Source organism: Papaver somniferum, chromosome 3 (genome assembly GCF_003573695.1).
Source record: "Papaver somniferum cultivar HN1 chromosome 3, ASM357369v1, whole genome shotgun sequence".
NCBI classification, from domain to species: Eukaryota; Viridiplantae; Streptophyta; class Magnoliopsida; order Ranunculales; family Papaveraceae; genus Papaver; species Papaver somniferum.
Window position 1 is genome coordinate 100,092,948 of NC_039360.1, and position 22,833 is coordinate 100,115,780.

At 35.6% G+C, this 22,833-nt stretch overlaps 1 protein-coding gene across 1 annotated transcript; it reads right to left on the minus strand.

Moving 5' to 3' along the window:
* Positions 1–20,710: 20,710 nt before the first annotated feature.
* LOC113361518 (F-box protein SKIP23-like) lies at positions 20,711–22,524 on the minus strand. The gene has a single exon (XM_026604745.1). It carries the CDS (start codon positions 22,300–22,302, stop codon positions 21,172–21,174), a length of 1,131 nt encoding a protein of 376 aa, XP_026460530.1. The 5' UTR covers positions 22,303–22,524; the 3' UTR covers positions 20,711–21,171.
* Positions 22,525–22,833: the final 309 nt, after the last annotated feature.

Here is a 22,833-nt window from a genome sequence, read left to right on the forward strand (position 1 = left end):
ATATAGTTGTTTGAATGGCGGTGCCCGTACCGAGGATACACGGATAGGTGGGGCACGACCCAAGGATACTCGTGCAAGTGAGGTTCGCGGTCCCGTGCCGAGGATACACGGATAGGCGGGGCACGAACCGAGAATAATCGTGCATTTAAAAGGATTTGATAGATCGTGAGTTTAGTTGATGTATATACATATATTTAAAATTTTGAAGTTGCGCCGTATACTCTTGTTGTACATATTCTCTTTGATTGATTGTCATGTTTTCATATATTTTGAGAAAGGGAATGCATTGTATTGAGCTGTCATCTCACCCTAATTGACATTCCTTGCAGATTTATGAAAGTTGGAAATGGAAGCTATGAATGAGTACCTTAGTGATTGCATTGTTTTCTTATATTGCTTGAAATGTAAACTGATATAATAAAAAATGTTTAGTTGAAAATGTTTTGAACTACCTTTAATGTATTCATATGCTTCAATTCATGTATAAAAGTTTCAATTATGTTCGGTATAAAAGTAATAGCAAGAATAAATGTATGCGTAAGTCTCGTTCCGACCCGTAACTCCTTGAGTTCGGATTTCCGTACCCTGGTCCGGAACTTGGGGTGTTACAAGGTAAATATTCAATCCGAATATCATTGTTATTCCCATTTTGTAGTAAGAATTACTACACATCAATATGATATGTTTCTCCCCCTTAGTCTCTTTCGTTAGATATAACGTTTAAGCACAATTTTCATTTCCTAGTGATTGAAAATCACTCGTTTACTCCATATATTTCTCCCATTTTTTGTCACAAATGACAAAGGTTCGAGCAAATAAAGGAAAAACCGAAAGAATCTTACAAATCTAAAAGATTTGTACAACCTATAAGAGTAAAGCACGAAAGTTTCCACATACCATTTTAGATAACTGATATTAAAACGAAAACTACAAAAGTAATTTAGTTTCAATATGTTATCAAGGAAACAATTGCCCTAAACAATTTTCCCTATAGTCCAACAAATCGACTAACAAATTTAATTCTATTGTTGAACCGATTGCGTATGTACAATTGCTTGTTTCGATAAGACCAAAATAAAGATCAGAATTAACTTTATTTTTCTCATCAAGCTCTAATTATTCAGACAATAACTTACACCTTTCCTGTGATGGATGAAGAAATTTTTCTTTCAATTGGTCGGCTTGTGACCCGCTTGGAAAACTCTAACTTCCTGATACGCCGCTCGAGAAATAGGGCTTTCAAATTTTCTGAGCATATATTCCATACCATAATACTCAAAAATCCTACAAGCACAAGGGTCAACCAATCAGATATATAATTTCAAACTTATACTGTGATGATACATTGTATCTCTTGAATACTAGTTACAAGTGGCGAGTTGCCAATGGAGAGGAACGGCAAGTTGCCAACAAGAGACAGCCAATTGCCAAAATTTAACAGACGGCCAGTTGCCAAAAACTACATACAGCCAATTGCCAAAAAATAACAGATGGCCAGAGCCGGCTAACCTCAAGGATTTCCATCTTCTCCACTTCCACTAGCTGGCCGAAATTAGGATAGCCTTCAGGGACATGATTTGGCTAGGACGTCCGTGTTAGAGCACACGCATGTACTCCAAAATTTACAGACGACCAGTTGCCAAAATTTACAGATGGCGAATTGCCCAAAGTTAACAGACGGTCAATTGCCAAAATTCACAGACGACCAATTGCCAAAAATTACAGAGGACCAACTGCCAAAATTCACAGATGGCCAGTTGCCAAAAATGACAGATGGCCAGTTGTCAACGTCAAGGTAGTTTTGGTTACCCGCCACCATTGGCTAGTTGCCAAAGATATATACTTGACCAGGTTGCAATCATCTCCGAATAGATTGTATAAACTGCAAGGCAGTAACCAAGACTTTCAAATGATATGAACAACCTTGCAGAGTTGTGCTGAACCGCATATCGGTTGCCTACATACCCTCCCGTTGCTCGATGGGATCAAGCACGACCGTAGTTCGTCTTTATTTAGATAGTATGAACTATCCCCAATAATAGCAAGTATCTCTTACGTAAGATTGTATGAACTGTTATCATAACAGTAACAAGCTCTAACTCATCACAACACAGCAGTATTATAAGCATGTGATGTCATTGCACCGTACTAAAATGTTACAAGAACCATAACTGCAAACATTATAAAGATTAGGACAGCAACGGCTCTAATCATAAGTTAAAGAGATCTAGTTAATTGCCAGTACAACTATATTTCAGTCAACACTATAAGTACGTACGGGTAAGTACCCAAACTAACTTGATTTACGGTTAAAAACTTAGGCTTGACATTCGTACCTTCCAAAACTGAATAGGTTTCTGTCTATCGGGATCAAAGACAAACTAACAACAGTTTATATATCTCATTTTAGTCAAGAAGCCCGCTTTACAAGCTACATGAAAGTATTTAACACTTTCGTTTGAAAATTAACATGGATCAATATATTCAACATGAAGAGTATCAGTTTTAGTTCAGGCCACAGTGGTCAGGCTAATAAGGCACAAATGGATTAACGGGCAACGATAGCAAAATCCATTACGCTAATAGTCCATCAAAACTAGCTAAATTAAATCTCAGAATTTTACTCATGAAATAAGCACTTGATCACATCGACACACTATGCTTACATAGGTTGGAAATGTAGAAATGCGCCCAAATTCATAAACTAGATATATGTAGAATCAATATTTTAGCTGCAAAACAACTCGAAAACGATATATCATTCCTACAAATGATTTTCACTAACCATGAAAATGGCACAAGATTTAAATAAAAAGATTATTATACTAGTGGTAGTATGTGTCCACTAACGGCACATGCAGAACTTCTATTCTGGACAAAACATTGGTATTACCGTTTGAAATCATATTCTTGTACTCAATGTCCACTAATTATGTCATTTAAGAACACAAGTAACTAAACACCAAACATTGGTATTAGTTTAGCATCCTTGAATACATAACGGTCGCCATTACAGTCTTAATACATTTTTCAAACAATCTTTGTATTTGTATCCCTCACCCAAAGAATATAGTGTGATGTATGCATAAATTTAGGCACCGACAGTAATCAAGACCCAAGTTAATGTATTAATCAGGGACAGGTACACGCCGAACATTCAAACTGAAACAATAATATAACCTCAATCTCATGGAAACAAAACCAGTTACTTCATTTAAGATTTCACACACCGTATATACCATTAGCTAGCTCGAGACATAAAAATCGTTATGAAACAGTAAATAATTAAATCATCGAAATGAATATGAGAATCTATATTCTCTTACGCATTGAACTAGTTATAGGATAACTCAAAAAGCCATACAAGGTGAATATCAAAACCAAATCTACACACCTTTACTACCTGTTACCATCAACCTGTAATGTAAATACTATGATACAATTAGAGGCAACAAGAGACATACTCGTGGTACTATGCATCTAAGCTTGTAACTAACAATTTCGTGCACCATATACCCAAGGCTTTGTGGTGGAATGATAGTTCAAAAGTCTGCACATGGTTCATTTTGGAACTGCAATTCTGCAGATTTTCAGCTTCAGCGTGCTTTACAATTCAGGCCATATCTCACTACCTGTAACTCGGAATGGGACACTTAATATGTAGTTAGAACCGCAGTTTAGATGCCTTTATTTGATCAGAGGAGACCTCAAGCTAATTCTATTGCTAAGAGGGTCGAAACTGATGCCAAACAGGTCTGACAGAAAACCAAGTATTCCAGTTTTCCAGATTTCCTAGAAATGACATGCTATGTTTGAGAAGCCATAATTTCTAAATTAGAGAACCAAATTATGCATATTATATCATTTTGGAAAGAAACCTCTACAGATTCTTAGAAGAAACCCATACCCAATTCAGAGTCTAAATGGCCTAAAATCACACGGCAAAACCGGCACAGGGGCTGAATCCAGAAATTGTCAGTCTTGACTGCTCATACATTCCAAGCTCTATCTTCCAAACTAAAAATCCAGACAACATGTGCTTTTAACACGCTGTAGATGACACTTAAGCGAACACTTTTTGTGAAGGGAACATCAGCTAACTTTTTACCTATGCGCAGGGAATGTTGGCCTCTAAACAGCTGTCAGTGTAGCGACTCGCAAATGAATTCTAGTCTAGATCTCAGATTTCATAACTACACACTCATCCAAGTAAAACTAAAAGTTTTATAAATCACTAGAGTAAACACCAAAGATATTATTAAGAGGAAAGAAAACAGCTGAATGCTAACTAGGTCACCACATTAACTCTTATTTCTTGCTTAAACATCATTTGTTCTTCAACTAAGAGTCTCTTAGATACAAACTGCAATCAACTAACATAATTCTCCGTTCAAGGTACTAGTGATTCAATTCATATCCAAGGGTAACATCCATATGCATCACAAAACTAAAATCATGCATCCTCTCAATCAATTAACTACAGATTGAAGTGAATTTAAGAACACATGGAAAATAAGTGCTTCCTCATAGTACATCAATGTGTGAGTTTATTCATTTTTAAGACTTATAAAATGCTAGAAAATGACTAGTTATAAGTAACCCCATTCTTTTTAGAATTCAAACAATTCATAGACTAGTCCTCCATCTTTAAATCAAAGTTCTTTGAGACCTTTTAACAAACATATTATGAATCATAATCTCAATGAAAAATTCAGGAATTTCACTAAACCAAGAGGAAACTCGTACCCTCTTTTCTTACAGCTTTTGTCATGCTTTTCATTGAAGCTTAATCAACCATCTGGTCCATTTCTATGAAAACCTCAAATTCTTTATACTGAAAAGCAGAAATTAGAAATTCCTCCACCCCATTTACAAACCTAATCATCGTGAATCCCATCAGCAACTCAGTGAAAATATAACTCTATGGAGCTCACTAGTTGTGTCAGAGTAAGTTTCTCTCGAAATTCTAGGGGCAGAGAAAGCGAAAAAAGAGAAAAGGAGAAACTCCCCTCCCTTGTTTTCTCCCGTTGCATTTCGCATTTTTTATTTTCTTTATTACTCAAAGAGGACACGTAAACCAGCTTGTGTACACGTGTGTGAAGAAAGTGGATGCGTTAATCTCTCCCCTTCAGAGCATCTCCAACGGGAGGCGTAAGAAATCCATGGTGGATTTCTTATTTCTTCCTTTTATTTATGGGGTCTATACATAGAGTAAATATAGGATCTAAAATCTAAAAAATCATCTCCAACAGTGAGAATTTTAACTCTTAGAATTAAGAGAAAATTGGTTAAAAACATGACGTGGAGGTGTAACCGGAGGTGTAACCGAAGGTGTAGATAACACTTTCCTGAACACCTTCATATTTAGTAATTGGTCCCTCCTAACTTGTAGGACCCTACTGTTGGAGATGGATTTATGCCAAACGGGGGTCTAAAATCCTATCTGTCACTAAAACTAAATAGATACACTCTCTCTTGGAGATGCTCTCAATGAGAGCAACAATTCTCTAAGCTCTATTCTTAATAGCCATCGATTTCCGTGATTTAAAATTCTGCCATCGAATCTGATTAGTATATTTCCGTGTGAACTATTCATATCAGCCATCAAATATAACTCATATTTATATATCATCCGTTAAATTTGAAAGGGCTTATGTTGGATATGTGAATTATAGTAGGGGTATAATTAAAGATATAAACATATATAAGGATCTTAAATAAAAACTTCTCTTCTTCTTCGTCGGTTCTTACTGGATCTTCATGGAGATTAAACATTATGCAACTTCCATGCCAGTATCTCTCCGCAAAAAATTGTGGAACACCTAAAGTATGATAATGTGCATGGCACGTGCACTCTCTTTGTAACTATTAAGGTAGACACAAGAATGTTAATCAACACTACATGTGAATATAATGTGATATCTAACTCTATTGAGTTTAGTCAAAATCCGAGAAAGTTCAATCTGCCACATTTCCATTTAGAAAAGACAAGTAATAGGTTAGTTAACTAGCTTTTTTTGTCAAGGCATTCACTTATACTTGAATAACTGAATTCTCTAATTGTTGATAAGTCTAACTAAGATCATGATTAACTTAGTTTCTCTTATCCGGAATCAAATGGACTAAACACATGATCTCGTATTTTTGTTAAGCCAAAAACAATAGATACAGACCAAAATAAATTGACTTGTAAAATTATTTTTCTTAACCGGAAGCGATTGGAACAAATATATACATTACAACACCGCAATTGTACGGAAGTTTGTTAAGCAAAAACACTTGATACCCAACAATAAGCCAAATAAATTGACACAGTTTTTCTTAACCGGAAACAATTGAATCACATAAACAATCCATACACAATAATGGAACATATTAATTATATCGACATTTTGTTAAGAAAAAACAAAATATATGCAATATAAACAGGCTTTTCTTAAACAGGAAAAACGATTAACAAACAAATAAAACCGTTACCTCGGTTTCTGCAGCCACATCTCCTCATAAAGATATATCATTAAGTAAAAGTTAAAATAAGAACTTTTCCTTTGTGTGTTGTCATCCTCTCGCTAGAACAAAAGAACAACAACAAAAGCAACCTTTACCAGAGAAAGGTTGAATCGGTTTTTACTAATGCGTGCCAATAGCAAAAGTTGAAAACCCGAAACACATATGTTATTCTAAACACAACTTATGTAAACATAAATTGATTCAAAATATTGTGACTTTTCACATATGAGTTTCAATTGGAACATCTTATGTTCCTTTGATAAAGCCTACCAACATGTGCTAGAATTTAATCCCGCTAAACCAAAAAGCCACACAAATCATAAGGGTTACATCATATGATATCGAATATTAAGGTTAATAAAAACCGAAATCAGACATCTCATCAACCGAAATCACATGGTAAAAATATACGCATTCATACACAGACTATGTAATCGGAAAATATCACATGAAACAAAAATTATAAAATAATAATTTTATTCATAATAAATCAATACCCAATCTCAGCCCCCCTTGTGACACAATCTCATCCCCCCTTTCCGCTTCGGTTCCCTTGGTTAGGTTACCCATGAGGCTCGTTGGTAGGCTAGTACCGCAACCTGTTCAATTAATGTAGTAGTATGTTGTTGGAGCTTAGCTTGTTAGGCTTCCAACTAGTTAATGTAATACTTTTTATCCATTAATAAAAAAGATTATTTCATAATAATAATGATAATAATGATAGCTTTATTCAAAATAGACCTTATACAAAGATATCAAAATAAATCAATACATTGATGTCTATTTTCTGGATCAAGTATTACATATGACTCAATCCTTAGTGTTGCTCTGATTGTTCACTGAGGTTTCTTCAGTGTTCAAACATTGAATCTCGTCTCGAGAGACTTGTCAGCAACCACTTCTTGTTTTTCAAAATTTTCAACTTTTTCCTTCATGTATGCAAGATCAGCAATTGTTTCTTCGATTTCATCTTTTAGCCAATCTCGATTTCGAATTGTGATTATGAGATTGGCTCTTAGTTCTTCGAACCATTGATAAAGTTTATCATATTATCAGAAGGTATCCACTTGATTTCTTTTGGATCTTGAAAGTTGAAATCCAACAGACATGACTCATCTTGGGATTCAGTAGAACTATCAGATTCATAATCAAACATGATTTTTAAGATGGTCTTTTTGTTCCTTTTAGTACTGATTCCGGACAATCCTTAAGTCTTTGAACTTCCTCCTTGTTTACCTTTATAATACTGCAACTTATTGGAGGCATGCTCAAGTATTTAAATCAGAATTAATCAAGGTTTCAAGCAAGAGAGATTTTTTCTTAAAAAGAAACAACTTTTGGACCGAAAACACCCAGAGATTTTCGTAAATATATAAAGAATATACTTTGTTTCCTATGTCCGAAACTCTCATGCTGAAAGATTTATTAAAATTCGAAAATTCCAAATTAAACCTAATTATGGAAGATCATGATAAACATGAACAACATTATTCTAGACGAAACGGATTCGCAATTATCCAAAAATTGTCACAAAGATTTTCTGATAGAAACACAAAACATGTGCTCTCGTTTTATGTGCTTTTTCATCCCAAAAATTATGAGCGCAAACCTGGATGAAGGTGCACAGACTCCATATAATTAAGTTGTATCGGAGTAAGCATTTTCATGCTTACAACGAGTATCAGAAACATGGTTCATGTTCCTTTTTGAAGGTTTCTGCCCAACATATTTTCTCCTTGAAAGTTGACCTTTCTTAATCGTAATGAGATTTGGATCATGAGGAGAAAATGAACTGATGTGAGAATCCTCATAGATAAATAAATCTCTACTCTTAATTATATTGATGAGATTTTCATATGATTTTCTAATTTTAAGGGTTTCCTTATTATGCACATCAGCTTCTAATTTTCAGGGTTTCCAAATCCTTCCCTGATTGTTTCTCTTGGCAGAAATTATTTCCTTCCATTTCTTCTGGAAACATTCATTAGGGGAACTACCTTCATGTAAACAGAGACTGTACCGACATGAGTGAGGTGGAACATTTTTGTAGAAGTGATTATCAACTCTTTCATCTGATTATTTTGAGTTGATTTTACCGGAATGGGGTATATTTTGTCTTTCTACTGAGGACTGATCTTTCAGTTTTTTAAGACAAGATGTTTCTTTTAATACTTTTACAAGAGTATTTTCAAGAAATATAAGTTTTTTGTCAAGCGAATGAAAGTTATATTCCTTTACCTTTTCACGGAGTCGATCCAAAGCATCATTTGAAAAATATTTCGTTTGGTCACCAGTAGTTGTAGAAGATGGTCTTCCATTCTCTTCTAACTTGATGTAGCTAGATAAACCACCATTATCTTGATCTTTTTCAGATGTGATCAAACAAGTATTGTTTTCACAATCTTTAAAAGTCAAGTAAGGACTTTTAGTTTCTTCATCCGAAGAAATCACAACAGAATCATTTGTCAGAGTCTTTGAATGAATCCCTTTTCTTGAGTAAGAGATTTAACAAGAGCTTCTACTTTGACAGTGAGATCCATATTCTCTTTGGATAGAAGATTTAGTTGAATGTCTTTTTCTATGATATCTTGCTTTAGAATACTATATTTTGTCTTTAATAATAACATCCTTGTAGACAAAGATATTATAGGCTTAAAGAGTTTTACCAACTCTTTATCAGCATCTTCTTTGACATAAGAGTTTGAATCAAATGCACTATTAATCTCCTTAACTCATGAATCACGAGTTAACGAAGTATTAGCATTTTCAACTTTTAAGTATTCGTCATCTTGCATAACGTTAACTGAATCAGAATAGATTCAAATCTTATAGGCTGGATCACACCAAACACCGATTGTTAGATATTTTCATGTTTGCATGCTCTGATGCCAATTGAAAAGAAGAGGGTACCCAAATACACCACAATATTTTTATTTCAACCTATATGTTCTCTACCGAATGTGGTCGTATATGGACAAAGTTGAAACAATACGAAAATTCGGTTCACACTTCGTTTGATCGTCTATGGATACGAGATCGGGACAATGCAACAACAAGATAACTTGTGTGACTGACTATGGACACAAGATCGAGGCGATACTACAAAAAAGTGTGTACTTGATAATAGGTTCGGAAAACCGAAACTCTAGAGGATTAATATCAAGTATTACAGAGTTAACGTAAAGTGCAATTTACTGTAATTATAATAAAACAATTATAATGCGGAAAAGTAAAGTAAATGGCACAACAAGATTTTGTTAACGAGGAATGCAGCAAAACCCCGGAACCAAGTCCAGTTTTGAATACTCTCAGAATTTATACAAAATCTAATACCAACTTCGTATGGTTGAGAACAAACAGACTATCCCTAGCTACTTAGTTCCCTCAGTATCCCTACGTATTCGACTTTTAGAGTCACGTGCGTGAATAGCAAGTCCTTTGGATCGTATTCCAAATAGTAAAGGAAGAATCTGTTTAGTAACCACTCTAATCAATCTTGCTAAAGATAAGATGAGCGTTGACAAAGGCTCTTATGTTTAATTTAGTAAACTCATTTCTCTGTTAGATCAATCTATCCAACAACTATCAAAATAGTCAAGTCTAGATTTGCACTCAATCGATATAGATCTCAAAGAGAAATATAGAGAATGTCGATCTCACGCAACTAGTCAATCAGATCTATCAAGGATAAACTGATTCTAGTTGGATCCCAATCGATCAAGGTTTGTGCACTAAATCCACAAGATACGAAAACTAATAAGAATTCTTCTTAATATTCAAATCTTCTATTGCCTTCAAATACCTGCACAACAACACTTGAATCCTTTTGTGATCAATCAAACACAGAACATAGTCTGTTAATAATTGATTAATACAAGACGTCTTTAGATTTAAAAGCAGTTCTAAAGATCTCGTCAATACTTTGATCTAGTCTGAGTGAATCTTATATCAGAAAAGAATATTCTCAAGAATAAACGAACTAGGTGCAGTCAAATTTTCAACAACCCTTAGTCAATCAAATCAAACTGAAAACTAATAACACTACAATTATTTAGTTTCCCACGAACAGTACTCGTAGAGCTTCTTGATCCCATAAAAGTCTTTAAACGAGCGGTCATAAGAGATTTCACCTAATTATGGTACTTTCCTCTCCGAATAGATGGCTCCATCAGAAACAACAAGAGATGAAGTTTGCCTAGCTCTTAGGATAGTTTGCTAGAAATGAAAACTTAGGTATTTATAGACCAATGATGTTAGGACACCAAGGAATTTCCAAAACCGAAAATATTCTCAAGATATGTAATGAATGCCAAAATTCGGTTTTCCTAATTCCAATAAATGTTGGTCCAATATTCTCTGAAATCTCTCATAGAAAATTTCCAATTAGTAAATGTGTTAGAGCACTGCTCAGTCGAACTCGCAAGCATTGCTATCTCAAGCATGTTTGTCAAGATTAGTTGATCAAAACTATATACTTGATTTCTAGTCTACTTATAGCTATGTCTCAGATTAGGATAAAATGTGTAGTTGACCTTTAGACTTCACGATGTTCACAAATTGAAGATGGAGATCTACTGAGGAGCTTGGAGGAACTTCATCAACAAAAGGTAAGTGGAGACTAAAACTTATTTGTCACTCAGAAATTTATTTTATTATATTTTCTAATGATACTAAGTCGTATATCTATATAGACTTTTACATTATACACATTTGATATTTCGGGCTGAGTTTATCTCGCTTACCTATTTCTCGAAATATGTGTTGGAAGCTTTTTTCTTTAGCTATGTTCATCATATTCTTGACGAGTTTAGTTGGAAACAATATATTGTTGGAAACTAAATATTAAGTCAAAAGATGAGCATGTGAAAATTACCTTGAACATCTTATATTATCTGTGTGATACATCCATTTGATGTAAGCTTGGGAAGTTTAGTATTGATCATTCGATCACTTGAAAATTACTTGAAGCTAATGATTTGTGTGAGACAATCATTTTCGTCTTCCAAGGATGTATCAATGATTGAAATGAGAGTTTAGAACAATTACCCATGTCTGGATATAACACGGTATGCATACTTAGTATGAAAACTGTATTGTGATGATTGAGGTCCGGAACTCTTGTTTGTGTACCTAGTATGCGAATGTATTTACCTGAGAAGGTACAGAACTCTTGTTTGCATACCTCGTATGCGAACGGGTTTACCTGAGTTGGGTCTGAAACAGTTTTTCGTGAACCGGGTTTTCGAATGGCTTGTCTAGGCCAAGGTCCGAAGCTGTTGTCCGCGTACCTGGTTTGTGAACACAGTGGTGAAGTTCTAGAATCGGTTAAGTACGATTCTCATACTCATGAAATAAAATATTTATGATCTAAGGAATGCAATCTTTGCAAACCGTGGCTTAATGTTCATGAATTAATTTTTGCACGATTACGAATCTAACCGATTTCGATTCAATTTGTTCATACATATTTCAATGAGATAGTGAACAATTGAATAATTTTATTTGAAACACAAATAGATTTATTTGGTTATCTTTCATGTTTGATTGATCTTCATATTTGATCTAGAAGTATTGGATGAATATGGTTAAGACAAAAGTGTTCATATGGATAACTTCGGTTAATTGTTATTGAGCCAACTCAATATACATGTTTAGGTACCGTAACACATATCTAAATGAAAGTATATTTCATTTGTGTGTAAAAAACTAAGACAATCTAACATTGGAGATTGATTTCTTTATTTTTAAGCAGACTTAGCTTGAATCTTAAATCAAGATTTCATCTAATGGTGAATATTGAATGCTTTGTTACCAAGCTATCTTAGCTTTGATTTAAAGCAACCCTGATTTGAAAGACTATATAAGGGAGAACTCTAGCAACTGGAAAACCTAATCCCGACACTTTTCTATTGCGTACTAGAGTCGGTTTTCCTTTAACCTAGGTTTTTCCAAAACCATTATAGGTTAACGACTTGAAGACTACATTTGGGATTTGTGAAACCAGATCCAGTTATTTTCTCTATAGTTGCATATTCTGATCTTACTTGTTCCATTGTATTGAGTTTTATTTTCTCTAAGATTTACTCGGGATTTATCTCCGATAGGTAAGATATAAAAATTAATCACAACAGTTCTTCGTCTCAGACTCTTGTGATTCCGCAATAACTTTTCTTGTTAATCAGTTGGGTTATTGTGAGGTGACTAATATTTTTAGGCTAATCTTCGAGAGTATAAGACTGGATTATTAGTGGGTTCCTGTTCACCTTGATTTATCAAAAGACGGATCAAAAAACCAAATAAAGAATAGACATATATGTGGGAGACAGATTTGTTTATTAGTCTTCGATTTTGGTCGTAGTAACTCTTAGTTGTGGGTGAGATCAGCTAAGGGAATCAAGTGCACAGAATCCGGCGTGGTTCTAGAGGCGTAAGGAACACGACTGTACCTTAATCAGTGTGAGACTTGGTTAGGGCTCAAGTACATTCCAGTCCGAAGTTAACTTGTAGTAGTATAGAGTATGTAGCGGCTTAATACAGTGTGGTGTTCAAATATGGACTAGGTCCTGGGTGTTTTCTGCATTTGCGGTTTCCTCGTTAATACAATTTCTAGTGTCTGTGTTATTTATTTTTTGCATTATATTTTTATAATAATTTAAATATCACAGGTTGTGCTTAGTTCAATTAGTTGATAAATCCGACGTTGTTTGTTGGATAGAACGTGATTGATACTGGGACATTGGTCTTTGATACCGTCCAATTTATTTCTCATATCAATCAGGCTCGCAGATTTCCATCTGTTTGATTTTATGATTATATTGAGAAAGAGATAAACACACTTTGATATAATTCTTGATTAAGTCTCACTTTTAAGTAGGTGCTCTCGGAATTAAATTGGAGTTTAGACCATACATATTGTCGAACGAATTATTGTGTGTGGTTGTTATACCTCCGCTTTTTCAATTGGTATCAGAGCATGAAAACACGCTAAGACCTCATAAGTCTGTGTTTGTAGCAATCTGATTCTACGGAAAAAATGTTATCTCTGTAAACGTACCTCCAGTATTCGATGGCTCACATTACTTATGGTGGAAAATTGTTATGCGTGCCTTTCTTCAAGCGTGTGGTTTTCAATCATGGGTTCGTGTTGTGAATGGATATTATCCTCCATTAGTTACATAGACGGTATAACTGTTGCAAAGGATATTGGTGAGCATGAACCTGTCAAGATTCTTGCCACAAAGCAAAATTCGGACAGATTAAATGCTATCATTCATGCCATTACCCCATATTTTCAGCACCATGTGACTACGTGCACTCGGTCTAAATATGCTTGGGATATCTAAAAAACTGTACTTGAAGGGAATACCTCTGGAAAAGAAGTTAGGCTTTAAAACCTAAATTCTGATTGGGAAAACCTTCGTATGGCTGATGAAGAGTCATTTGATGAGTTTAATCGCAAAGTGTTTGAAATTATTAATGCTTCTTTTGCATTGGGTAAGACTATTCCTTAAAAAGATATTATGATGAAAATTATCAGATTACTACTAGCTAGATACGACTCTAAGAAACATGCCATCGTTGAGGGAAATAACCTTGAAACACTTTCCAGAAATACTCTTGTTGGAAATCTAAATATTTTTGATCTTGAACTAAGTAAAAGAGAAAAACTTCAAGTGCCTTGCAATCCTGTTGCTGCACCTGACATAAATTCTCTATGTACTGAATTGATTAATATGAAGGATGAGAATTGGTTTAATTCAACTCTTTCATTGTCTGTACAACAGTTGAAGAAAACTCTTAGACGGACAAGAGGAAAGTCTCGTAAAAAATCCTCCTCATCAATCAATGAAATTGATAGGAAAGTTCACAAACACTATGATAACGGAACTTGTTCCAAGTGCTACAGGTATGGTCATCATACCTCTGGTTGTCCTAATAAGGAGGTTAGTGAGAAGACCAAAGCATGGATGGCAACTCTCGACTACTGTCCCGAGGAAGAAGCCTGTGAAATTTCTCTCACTTACTTTGTTGATAATCACACTTGTTTCTCCAATAGCTCTAATTATTCCATTATAAACATCTAACTTCCCCATAAGATAAAATTGATCTCTTGACCAAAGATCTGTACTCAAGGACAGTATGTTTCAACCGAAGAAGGAAGCCTGGATTAAAAGGATTGAAAATCTGGAATGTCAACTGAAAAAATTAAAACAAGAAAATGCAATATCTTGAACCCGTGATCACAAGAAGAAGAATCGATTCACTTTGAGAAACTCTTTTAAACTCAATCAGTATACTACTTCTGAAAACATGTCACGTTCAAGCTCTTCTTGTAAAAAGAAAGACGTGATAAAATACAAGGGCACAACAAATCCTAAGTCTTCCTTGTCTAAAAACCAGGATCATCTAAAGATGGATTGCACAAAGATTCTTGAAAATCCTTCTTCTATTAATTTACTTTATCATAAGAAGAGAACAAAATCTCATAATAAATCAACACCACTTTCCAAAGAGATATTCAGAACCCTTCATAGTTTGCAAAAATCGATAAACAGAGCATTCTGAACATTGTAGGAAAGGAAAATGTTCTCTTTTGGCTATTCCCCCATAAAGATAAACCAGAGATAAGGAATAAGGAAATCATCTTCACCTCTTGAGAAACCACCCGATCCTTTACTGGATGGGAGAAATTACAAGTTGTAATTGTTTCTAAGATTGTTCTTGTTTTTTCCCTTAGACAAGAATCATAATCTTCAAGAGGGGTGTGAAAAGGTTCATGCATGATACTTATTCTTGGGTTAAACGAGAATTTATTCTCATGCTTAACTTGTTTCTATAGCTCCTTTTTGTACTCTAAGTTCTCTTATTGAGCTGACGACCGTTTCTTGTATTTTTGTTCGTGAAAATAGCCTGCACACACTCTGGGTATTTGTAGAGAGTTTGATTGACGAAGCCCTGTTGGGATATCCAATATTCTTTTAGGGTTTTGGTTAAAGGTTATTTTGGGTATTTATTCCTTATCTTCTTCCTTTTAAGGTGGAAGGTTTCATTTCTTGAGCAAGAATTTCATAATCTAATTCCTTAATACAAAATTTCTAGGTCGGGGGTTTTTCTCCATTTGCGGTTTCCTCGTTAACAAAATTTCTGATGTCTGTGTTATTTCTTTTTCACATTAAATTTTACAATCGAGATATCACAGGTTGTGCGTAGTTCAATCAGTTGATAAATCCGACCTTGTTTTTTGGATAGAACTTGATTGAAACTTGGACATTGGTCTTTGGTACCGTCCAAGTTATTTCTCATATCAATTAGGCTCCCAGATTTCTATCTGTTTGATTTGATGATTATATTGAGAATGAAAAACATTTTGACATAATTTTTGATTAAATCTCAATTTTAAGTTGGTGCTCTCGGAATTAAATTAGAGTTTAATCCATACAGATTTCCGAACGAATTATTGGATGTGGTTGTTATACTCCCGCTTTTTCAAAATGCACATTACTAATTTTTATTCTCTAGAGCTACGCATTAATTGCTGGTAATTAAAACATATAAAACCAAAACCTTAATCAAAAAAATTCTTAATTTATTTCGGCACAGGATCACCTTGAGTACCAAGGAATATCTTTGAACAATAAATGATAAGAGTTATTGATCGTGTTCAAAGTATGTTGACATCTTTACACTGCAAATCCTTATTCTGTATCTACATGGATTTGCATCTTGGAATCAGTTCTACTACACTTCCAAACAAGTTTTGACTTGGTTCTACCAGACTTCCAAAGCTATTATGTGATCGGTCATACCAAGTCACAATGGTTAGTTGTGATCGGTCCTACCAAGTCACATACATGGGTTCGGATCAGTTATACCAATCACTATGATCGGTTCTAACTATACATGGTATCTACTTGTGATCGGTCACACCAGTCACTGGGATCGTTTATACCAATTACAAGGATCGGTCACACAATCACTTATGATCGTTCACTCCAATTACCAGAATCGGTCACACCAATTACAAGGGTCGATCATACCATCTAATGGTGATTATTTAGGATTGGTTACACGAATTACCAAGATCGGTCATACTGAATCATAAGTCTAGGTATTGTGATCAGTTATACCAAGATACAAAACAGGAGTTAAGATCAGTTCTACCAACTCACACATATTGGTCATCAAAGAATATGCAATGAATAGCCGGACCAATATACCTATTGATTTCCCTTTCGATTCATGAAACAAGTTCATGAATGTACTTCCTTTAAACAAATTAAAACATTGTTTCCTAGGAACACCCATACACATAATCATAAAACTATATACAAGATTATGTCGATGTCATATCTACGAAGTTCAAAAGATAAGTGTTGTACTTCGTAATCTAATTCCTTAATACTATGATCATACTATTACGATCATGTATCTCCACTAGAGTATGATATATATACAATATATACAGCTTCGCATGTTATGTTTTCAATATAGCACGACTTGAAATATACGTTAGAAATTGAAACAAGTTCAAGTCAATATTATTAACCTCAAGTGGAAGGATGATATCGCTGTTGTAGTCCTTACTTCTTCTCATTTTTCAGGTCTTCGAAGTAATACTTGTATGTCTCAACATTCCTAGACTTTCTAGTCTAACCTAAATGAAGTTGACTCTAGTATTTACTCAAGCGACTCTAGATTAGTTTTGATACTAAAATATGACAACCAAACTTGACATACCAATGCTTGGCGAGTTCAACCGAGCTATGCTCTAACATTTTTGCCCCCATATGAACCTTCGCCACCAAGGTACCTTCTGGCCAAAGCCTGCCTTGGTAGGATGAAGAATGTTCCAACAAGGTTAATTATACTGTAGCACCGAGTGATAGCTTAATTGTGCGATAAATTAGACACATTACGTCTAAAACATACATTATATAATAAAGTAAACGAAATTACAACACAAAATGATAATGTTCTTTTGCTTGAATTACATAACAGACTCCTGAAAAAGTTCATGAAGCATCAAGCAAAGCCTCAACATACAAAAAGGAGGCTACGCAGCTGAAGCAGATATCTCAACTAAGTATACATACAATAAAAGAAGGATCTGACGGAAACGAAGTCCATAGGACCAAAACAAAGTAATTCTACGAAGAGCTCAAAAACAAGGCAGATGGGCGAAGGTAACTCCTTCGACTTGCTTCTCTGCTTCCTCGAAGGCCTTGTTGATATGATCTAGCAGCACGCTCCATCTCGTTGGTGATCCGAGCATCCTGAGTCTCCAACTCCTTAGCTGAATGCTGACGAAGCTCGGTAAGTTGACTACTTATCTGAGCATTGGCAACTTGAAGAGATTCTGCCTTCATCTTCGAAGCAGTAGAAAACTGGCGATACCTGTCCATGATTGCATTCTTGTTCTCAAGCTCTGTGGAAAGTTGAGCAACCTTCGCATTCAAGCCAACAAGTTGCTCTTGCAAACCTGAAAAGCACATAGGTTTAGAAACAAATACGAGGACCTAAAAATGTCGAAGGGTTATAACAGAGAGCCCTAAGATACCTCCAACATGGTTAAGGGAATCTTCTAGACTATGTTGGGCCTCAGCTCATTCCTTATCAAAGACACGTAGATCTTCGGTCAAAGTCCCACACTCAGTACAAAGGTCCTCAATATCTTACGAAGCGAAGCATTTCCGAGGACGAAACTTTTTTTTTCCTGCTAGGCATAGGCCCGTCCTGCCTCCTGGCAGCGTAGCCACCGGCTTACTACCCACTAAACAAACTCGGCTTTCTTAAACCCATGTTAAAGTTAGTATAGTTACGTTTGAGCGGAGACTCGAACTGCTGACCTCCTATCTGAGAGTCAAACTCCTGGCCAACTAGGCTAACCCTACTTGGTTAATATCTTCAAGATCTGTTATCCTCCTGACCAAGGAAGGACGAGAAGTAGAAGGTGAAGCATGTGTGGCTTCGATAAGCTTATCTTTGAGGTTATGAACATCTGCAGAAAGAACGTTACGCTCAGCAGTAACCTTAGCTAAGGAGGCACATGTATTTTCAAAATCAGAATGGTACTTCTTACGGATCACCTCCTAAGCTAAAAGGTCAGTTGTTGACTGGACTAGTCAATGAGTCTTAGCCTTATGAGTCGAGCATAATGAACGAATGTGGTATGCTATGAGACTCATGGATTGAGCATAAGGTGTCTGCTGAGACAGAATAATGGAAAGACATTGTATCTCAACTCTGAAGTAATACTATGGTGATATGTTTCTCCTCCTTAATCAATACTTACATCTTTTGTATAATAGGTACACCTATTGTTTAAATGATTCATTTCCCCTTACATAATGATCCGTAAGCCATATGTATGTAGTATAAACCTACTAAATAATTCTCCCCCTGTTTACACTTGTGCATGTTTGACACTATCGCATAGTAAGTAGAAAACACAAGTTCCTACAAACATATTAGATAGTTGGATTGCCCCAGAAAATAGAATACATTGGTTCATATAGAATCCATCCCCTAGGTGTATCTAGAAACAGATCATAGGACATCATATGAATACTGTTTGTTCCACATAAGGGACCTCGGGCATGTCCATCTCAAAAATCTTATCGGCCAACAACTTGGAGACGGACGACCACAATCCCGAATCAAGTTTATTTTAATTTATGGAAGACCAAGATATACAGGTATGGGGTCTTTCACGATCCTGGATTTGAATAGTCTAGGGCAGAAAGAAGAAAAGCAAAGAAGTGCCTTAATGTACGGTTAAAATATGAAACGAAATTCAATTCTAGATGGTCAAACTAGAGTAATGCAGGCAGATAAATTATTGCTTGGGCTTATGAATCCTTGACTGGGAAAGATCCACAGCAACAACTCCAGTGTTCAGGCAGAAGCATTCATTAGCTTTAAAACAAAGTCTGAACAGACAGCATGAAGGTGTAACAGAAGATGCTGGTACTTGAACAATTATCTAAAGAACTTTGAGCAGACGCTAAAACAGAGTCCACAGTTTTTACTCTGTTTCAGGGATCTAGGTCTGTGAAAATGTTTTATTTTTATGCATTTAAGAGCATGTGTTGTTTATACTAACCATAATTAATCATCGTGCCCATGGTAATGTGAAACAAACACAGATAAGAACATTTAAAAGCGACATTCACAAACAACAAGAGTATACATTTGAAGTATTTGATATACCAGAGAAACCTTCTAATATGACACACCAAGCACATGTGACAAGAACTATAGAGGAAATTGTGGTAGCAAACCTGGAACTGTATCAGTTTGAAATTGGCACATATGAGACCAGGCAGCTCTTGCTCACCCAACTTCTTTTCACTTCACATTAGCCAAATAAATCTAGACTCTTCTGCTATGCGCAGAAATACATGTGACCTACAGCCACAGTTCTAGCATCCAACATTAAGAGCATGTTAACATTTTGGCCGTTGGATTCCGAAATCCTTTTAAGCATCTCATAAAGTAGACTCACCTATCTCAGCTACTCCACTTCCATGTAAGACTCACAATTCGATTGATTTCTGACCCCATTGAAAACCTCCAACCTCCTATCAATTGACATGTGAGTCGCTTCCTCCTCTACTTCCAGGATTCTCAAAGCCAGTAAGAAAAAAGATGACTTCCAACTCAGACTTGTATGTGCACCACCATAGAAACTGCAACCTCATTCAAAATTTAAAATCCACACATATATTCTCTCTTTCCTTTGACATAAGAGAAACCCCATATTCAATTTCATGCATATCCACAGCTTCCTTACACCTCAGCCGTAGTTCAACTCTTTGTAAAAGTAGTAACTCGACTTTTGAAAAAGGCTACAAGGCCAAAGTCAAGTGCAGAGAAACTGCTACTATGTAACGACAGGCACGACGAACCCATCAATGGTGTTCTTAATAGATAAAAAAAAAAAGTGGACTAAGTACCAGCAGATGTGCTGCAGATTTTGATCCCACGACATCAGAGTTTGGACATCCCACAACCAATGAGAAAATGTTGGGAGATCCTGCTCTAATATTCTTTTTCATACAAGCAAAACATGTTTTAGTCACCATATAGATCCTCACAGAGGAAATCACTGAAGAATCAAAATGCTATTACAAGTATTTGAGTAATGCAACCTAAATCAGAGTTAGCATTTATAAGTTCAGGTTTTGGTTCAGAAATCAAAATCACAGAGGAAATCACTGAAGAATCAAAATGCTATTACAAGTATCTGAGTAGTGCAACCCAAATCAGAGTTAGCATTTATAAGAGGTTCAGGTTTTGGTTCAGAAATCAAAGAATGCTTAATAACGTACATATAAGAGTTAGCCATAGAGAAGAAGATTATCATATTTGAACTCAAACTGATAGAATCTAAAAAAAAATGAATAAAAATTTAGAACTGAAAAACTCATTCATTATATTAGTAGCTTAAGTACAAAATATTAGTTATACTCTAGTGATTGGGATTCCTAAACAATACTAGATTTGAAGGATGTGCGATTTTAAAGCTTCCTTCCTATTACGATAATTACAAGACCACTAGACTAGCAAGAAGACTTACTGTTGCCCTCCAAAACGTAAGATTATACCAGCTGGTCTGGTTAACCATTTTCATCTTGGGACGTTGATGACCAAACTTTCCATTTAACATGGGTAAGGCTTAACCCAAACAGCAGTAGGAGTACAGCGCCATTCACTGTTAGGAAACTTTAAGGGCTGAATCTTAGAATTGGCTAAATTAAAAACACCTGTATCAGGATTCCAAGGACTATCATTATATTCACTAACAAAATATACGCAATTCCCTTCACAACCAGAAACCTCAGACGCTGCTAAACACAATGCAGAGCTTCCCCCACCCACAAACAGCATCCGCTCACCTAAATCGTACACTTCAACCCATTTTGCATAGCTCGATGATGATGACGACGACGAGGCTGCAGATGTATCTAGTCTAAAAACCCGAAATTTACTCGTCTTGATAACATCACTATTCTTAAACTTGGGATCATTTACAACACTAAGATAACGAGCAACCAACAACAATTCTCCAAATGAATCCACTAGATAAAACTTGTGAAATAGGTCATCTTTATCCCAATACAGCACTGATATAGATGGTTTGATTACAGTGACTACTGGTGAAACCCCATTAACATCACAAATAGCTAACCACCCAATGATGTTAACACCATAAAATAAACCCTTAAAATAGATAATATCATACCCATAACCTCTAGCTTCCTTAATAACTGACCATGCTTTGTTTCCTTTCTTACAGTAGCCTAATTCAAATCGTTTACTAATACTTGCTAAAGCAATGCAATCACCCCCTTCTTTGGACAACACTATTTTCCGAATACATGACACTTTTGGGAAAATTTTAAACTTTGGAAGAAAGACTTGAGTTCTAGTAATGGGGTTAAAGAGAAGAATGTCTGAATTTTTACCTGAAAGAAGAACGATCAAACCATTAGAAGACCCAACACAACGACCCCATTTACAATCTTCTTCAGGTAATTTCAACCGGTTTTGAAAATCACATTTAGAAGCACCACCTCCACCATTGAAGTAAAACTGGCGACGAGTAGGAAGTTGAGGATCAGCACAAAAAGTAAGCATCAACCATGGTGGTAAATGAGGAGATGAAGGAGATAATAAAGATCTCCATTTTGGACATACTGAACGAAATTTGATGTAATCAGTATCTAGGGTTAGTTTTAATGCTACTAATTCAACCAAATAAGGTGGAAGTTTAGACCAATCGACCTCCATTGAAGATGATTTCTAGGGTTTTTTATTTGCTGAATGAGGAGAAGGAGAAGAAGAAGACAAGAAAGAGGGTTTTTGTTTGGTATGATTGTTTTAATGAACAGTAGAGGTTCTCAATTAAACCCCTGGGGGTAGGTTTAATTGAGTCTTATCAGTGTCAGTCAGAGTCTCTCGTACAAGTTTCTACAACAATGAATTGAACAGAAATGCAGAGCCAAGTTTTGAAGTTTGAAAGACCATCACTTTTGAGGGGAAAAGCTTGCTTGGCTCAGATAATCACGTGAACGTGGGAGTACGATATTTTCTCAAGATGACTAAAATACCCCCAGGCCGTTCGTGTTACTTGGACACGTATGATGATGATCTAAGTAAATGTACTTCATCGGTAAGAGCTTCTCCGATGGGAGTGTGTGGAAAAAAGTCTTAATACATGTAGGATACACATTCAAATTTCCAAAAATCTTTTTCGGAACGTAACCTCTATGATCAATGTATAGATGACATGGCATGGTTATGGGAAGACATCTTCTTGCT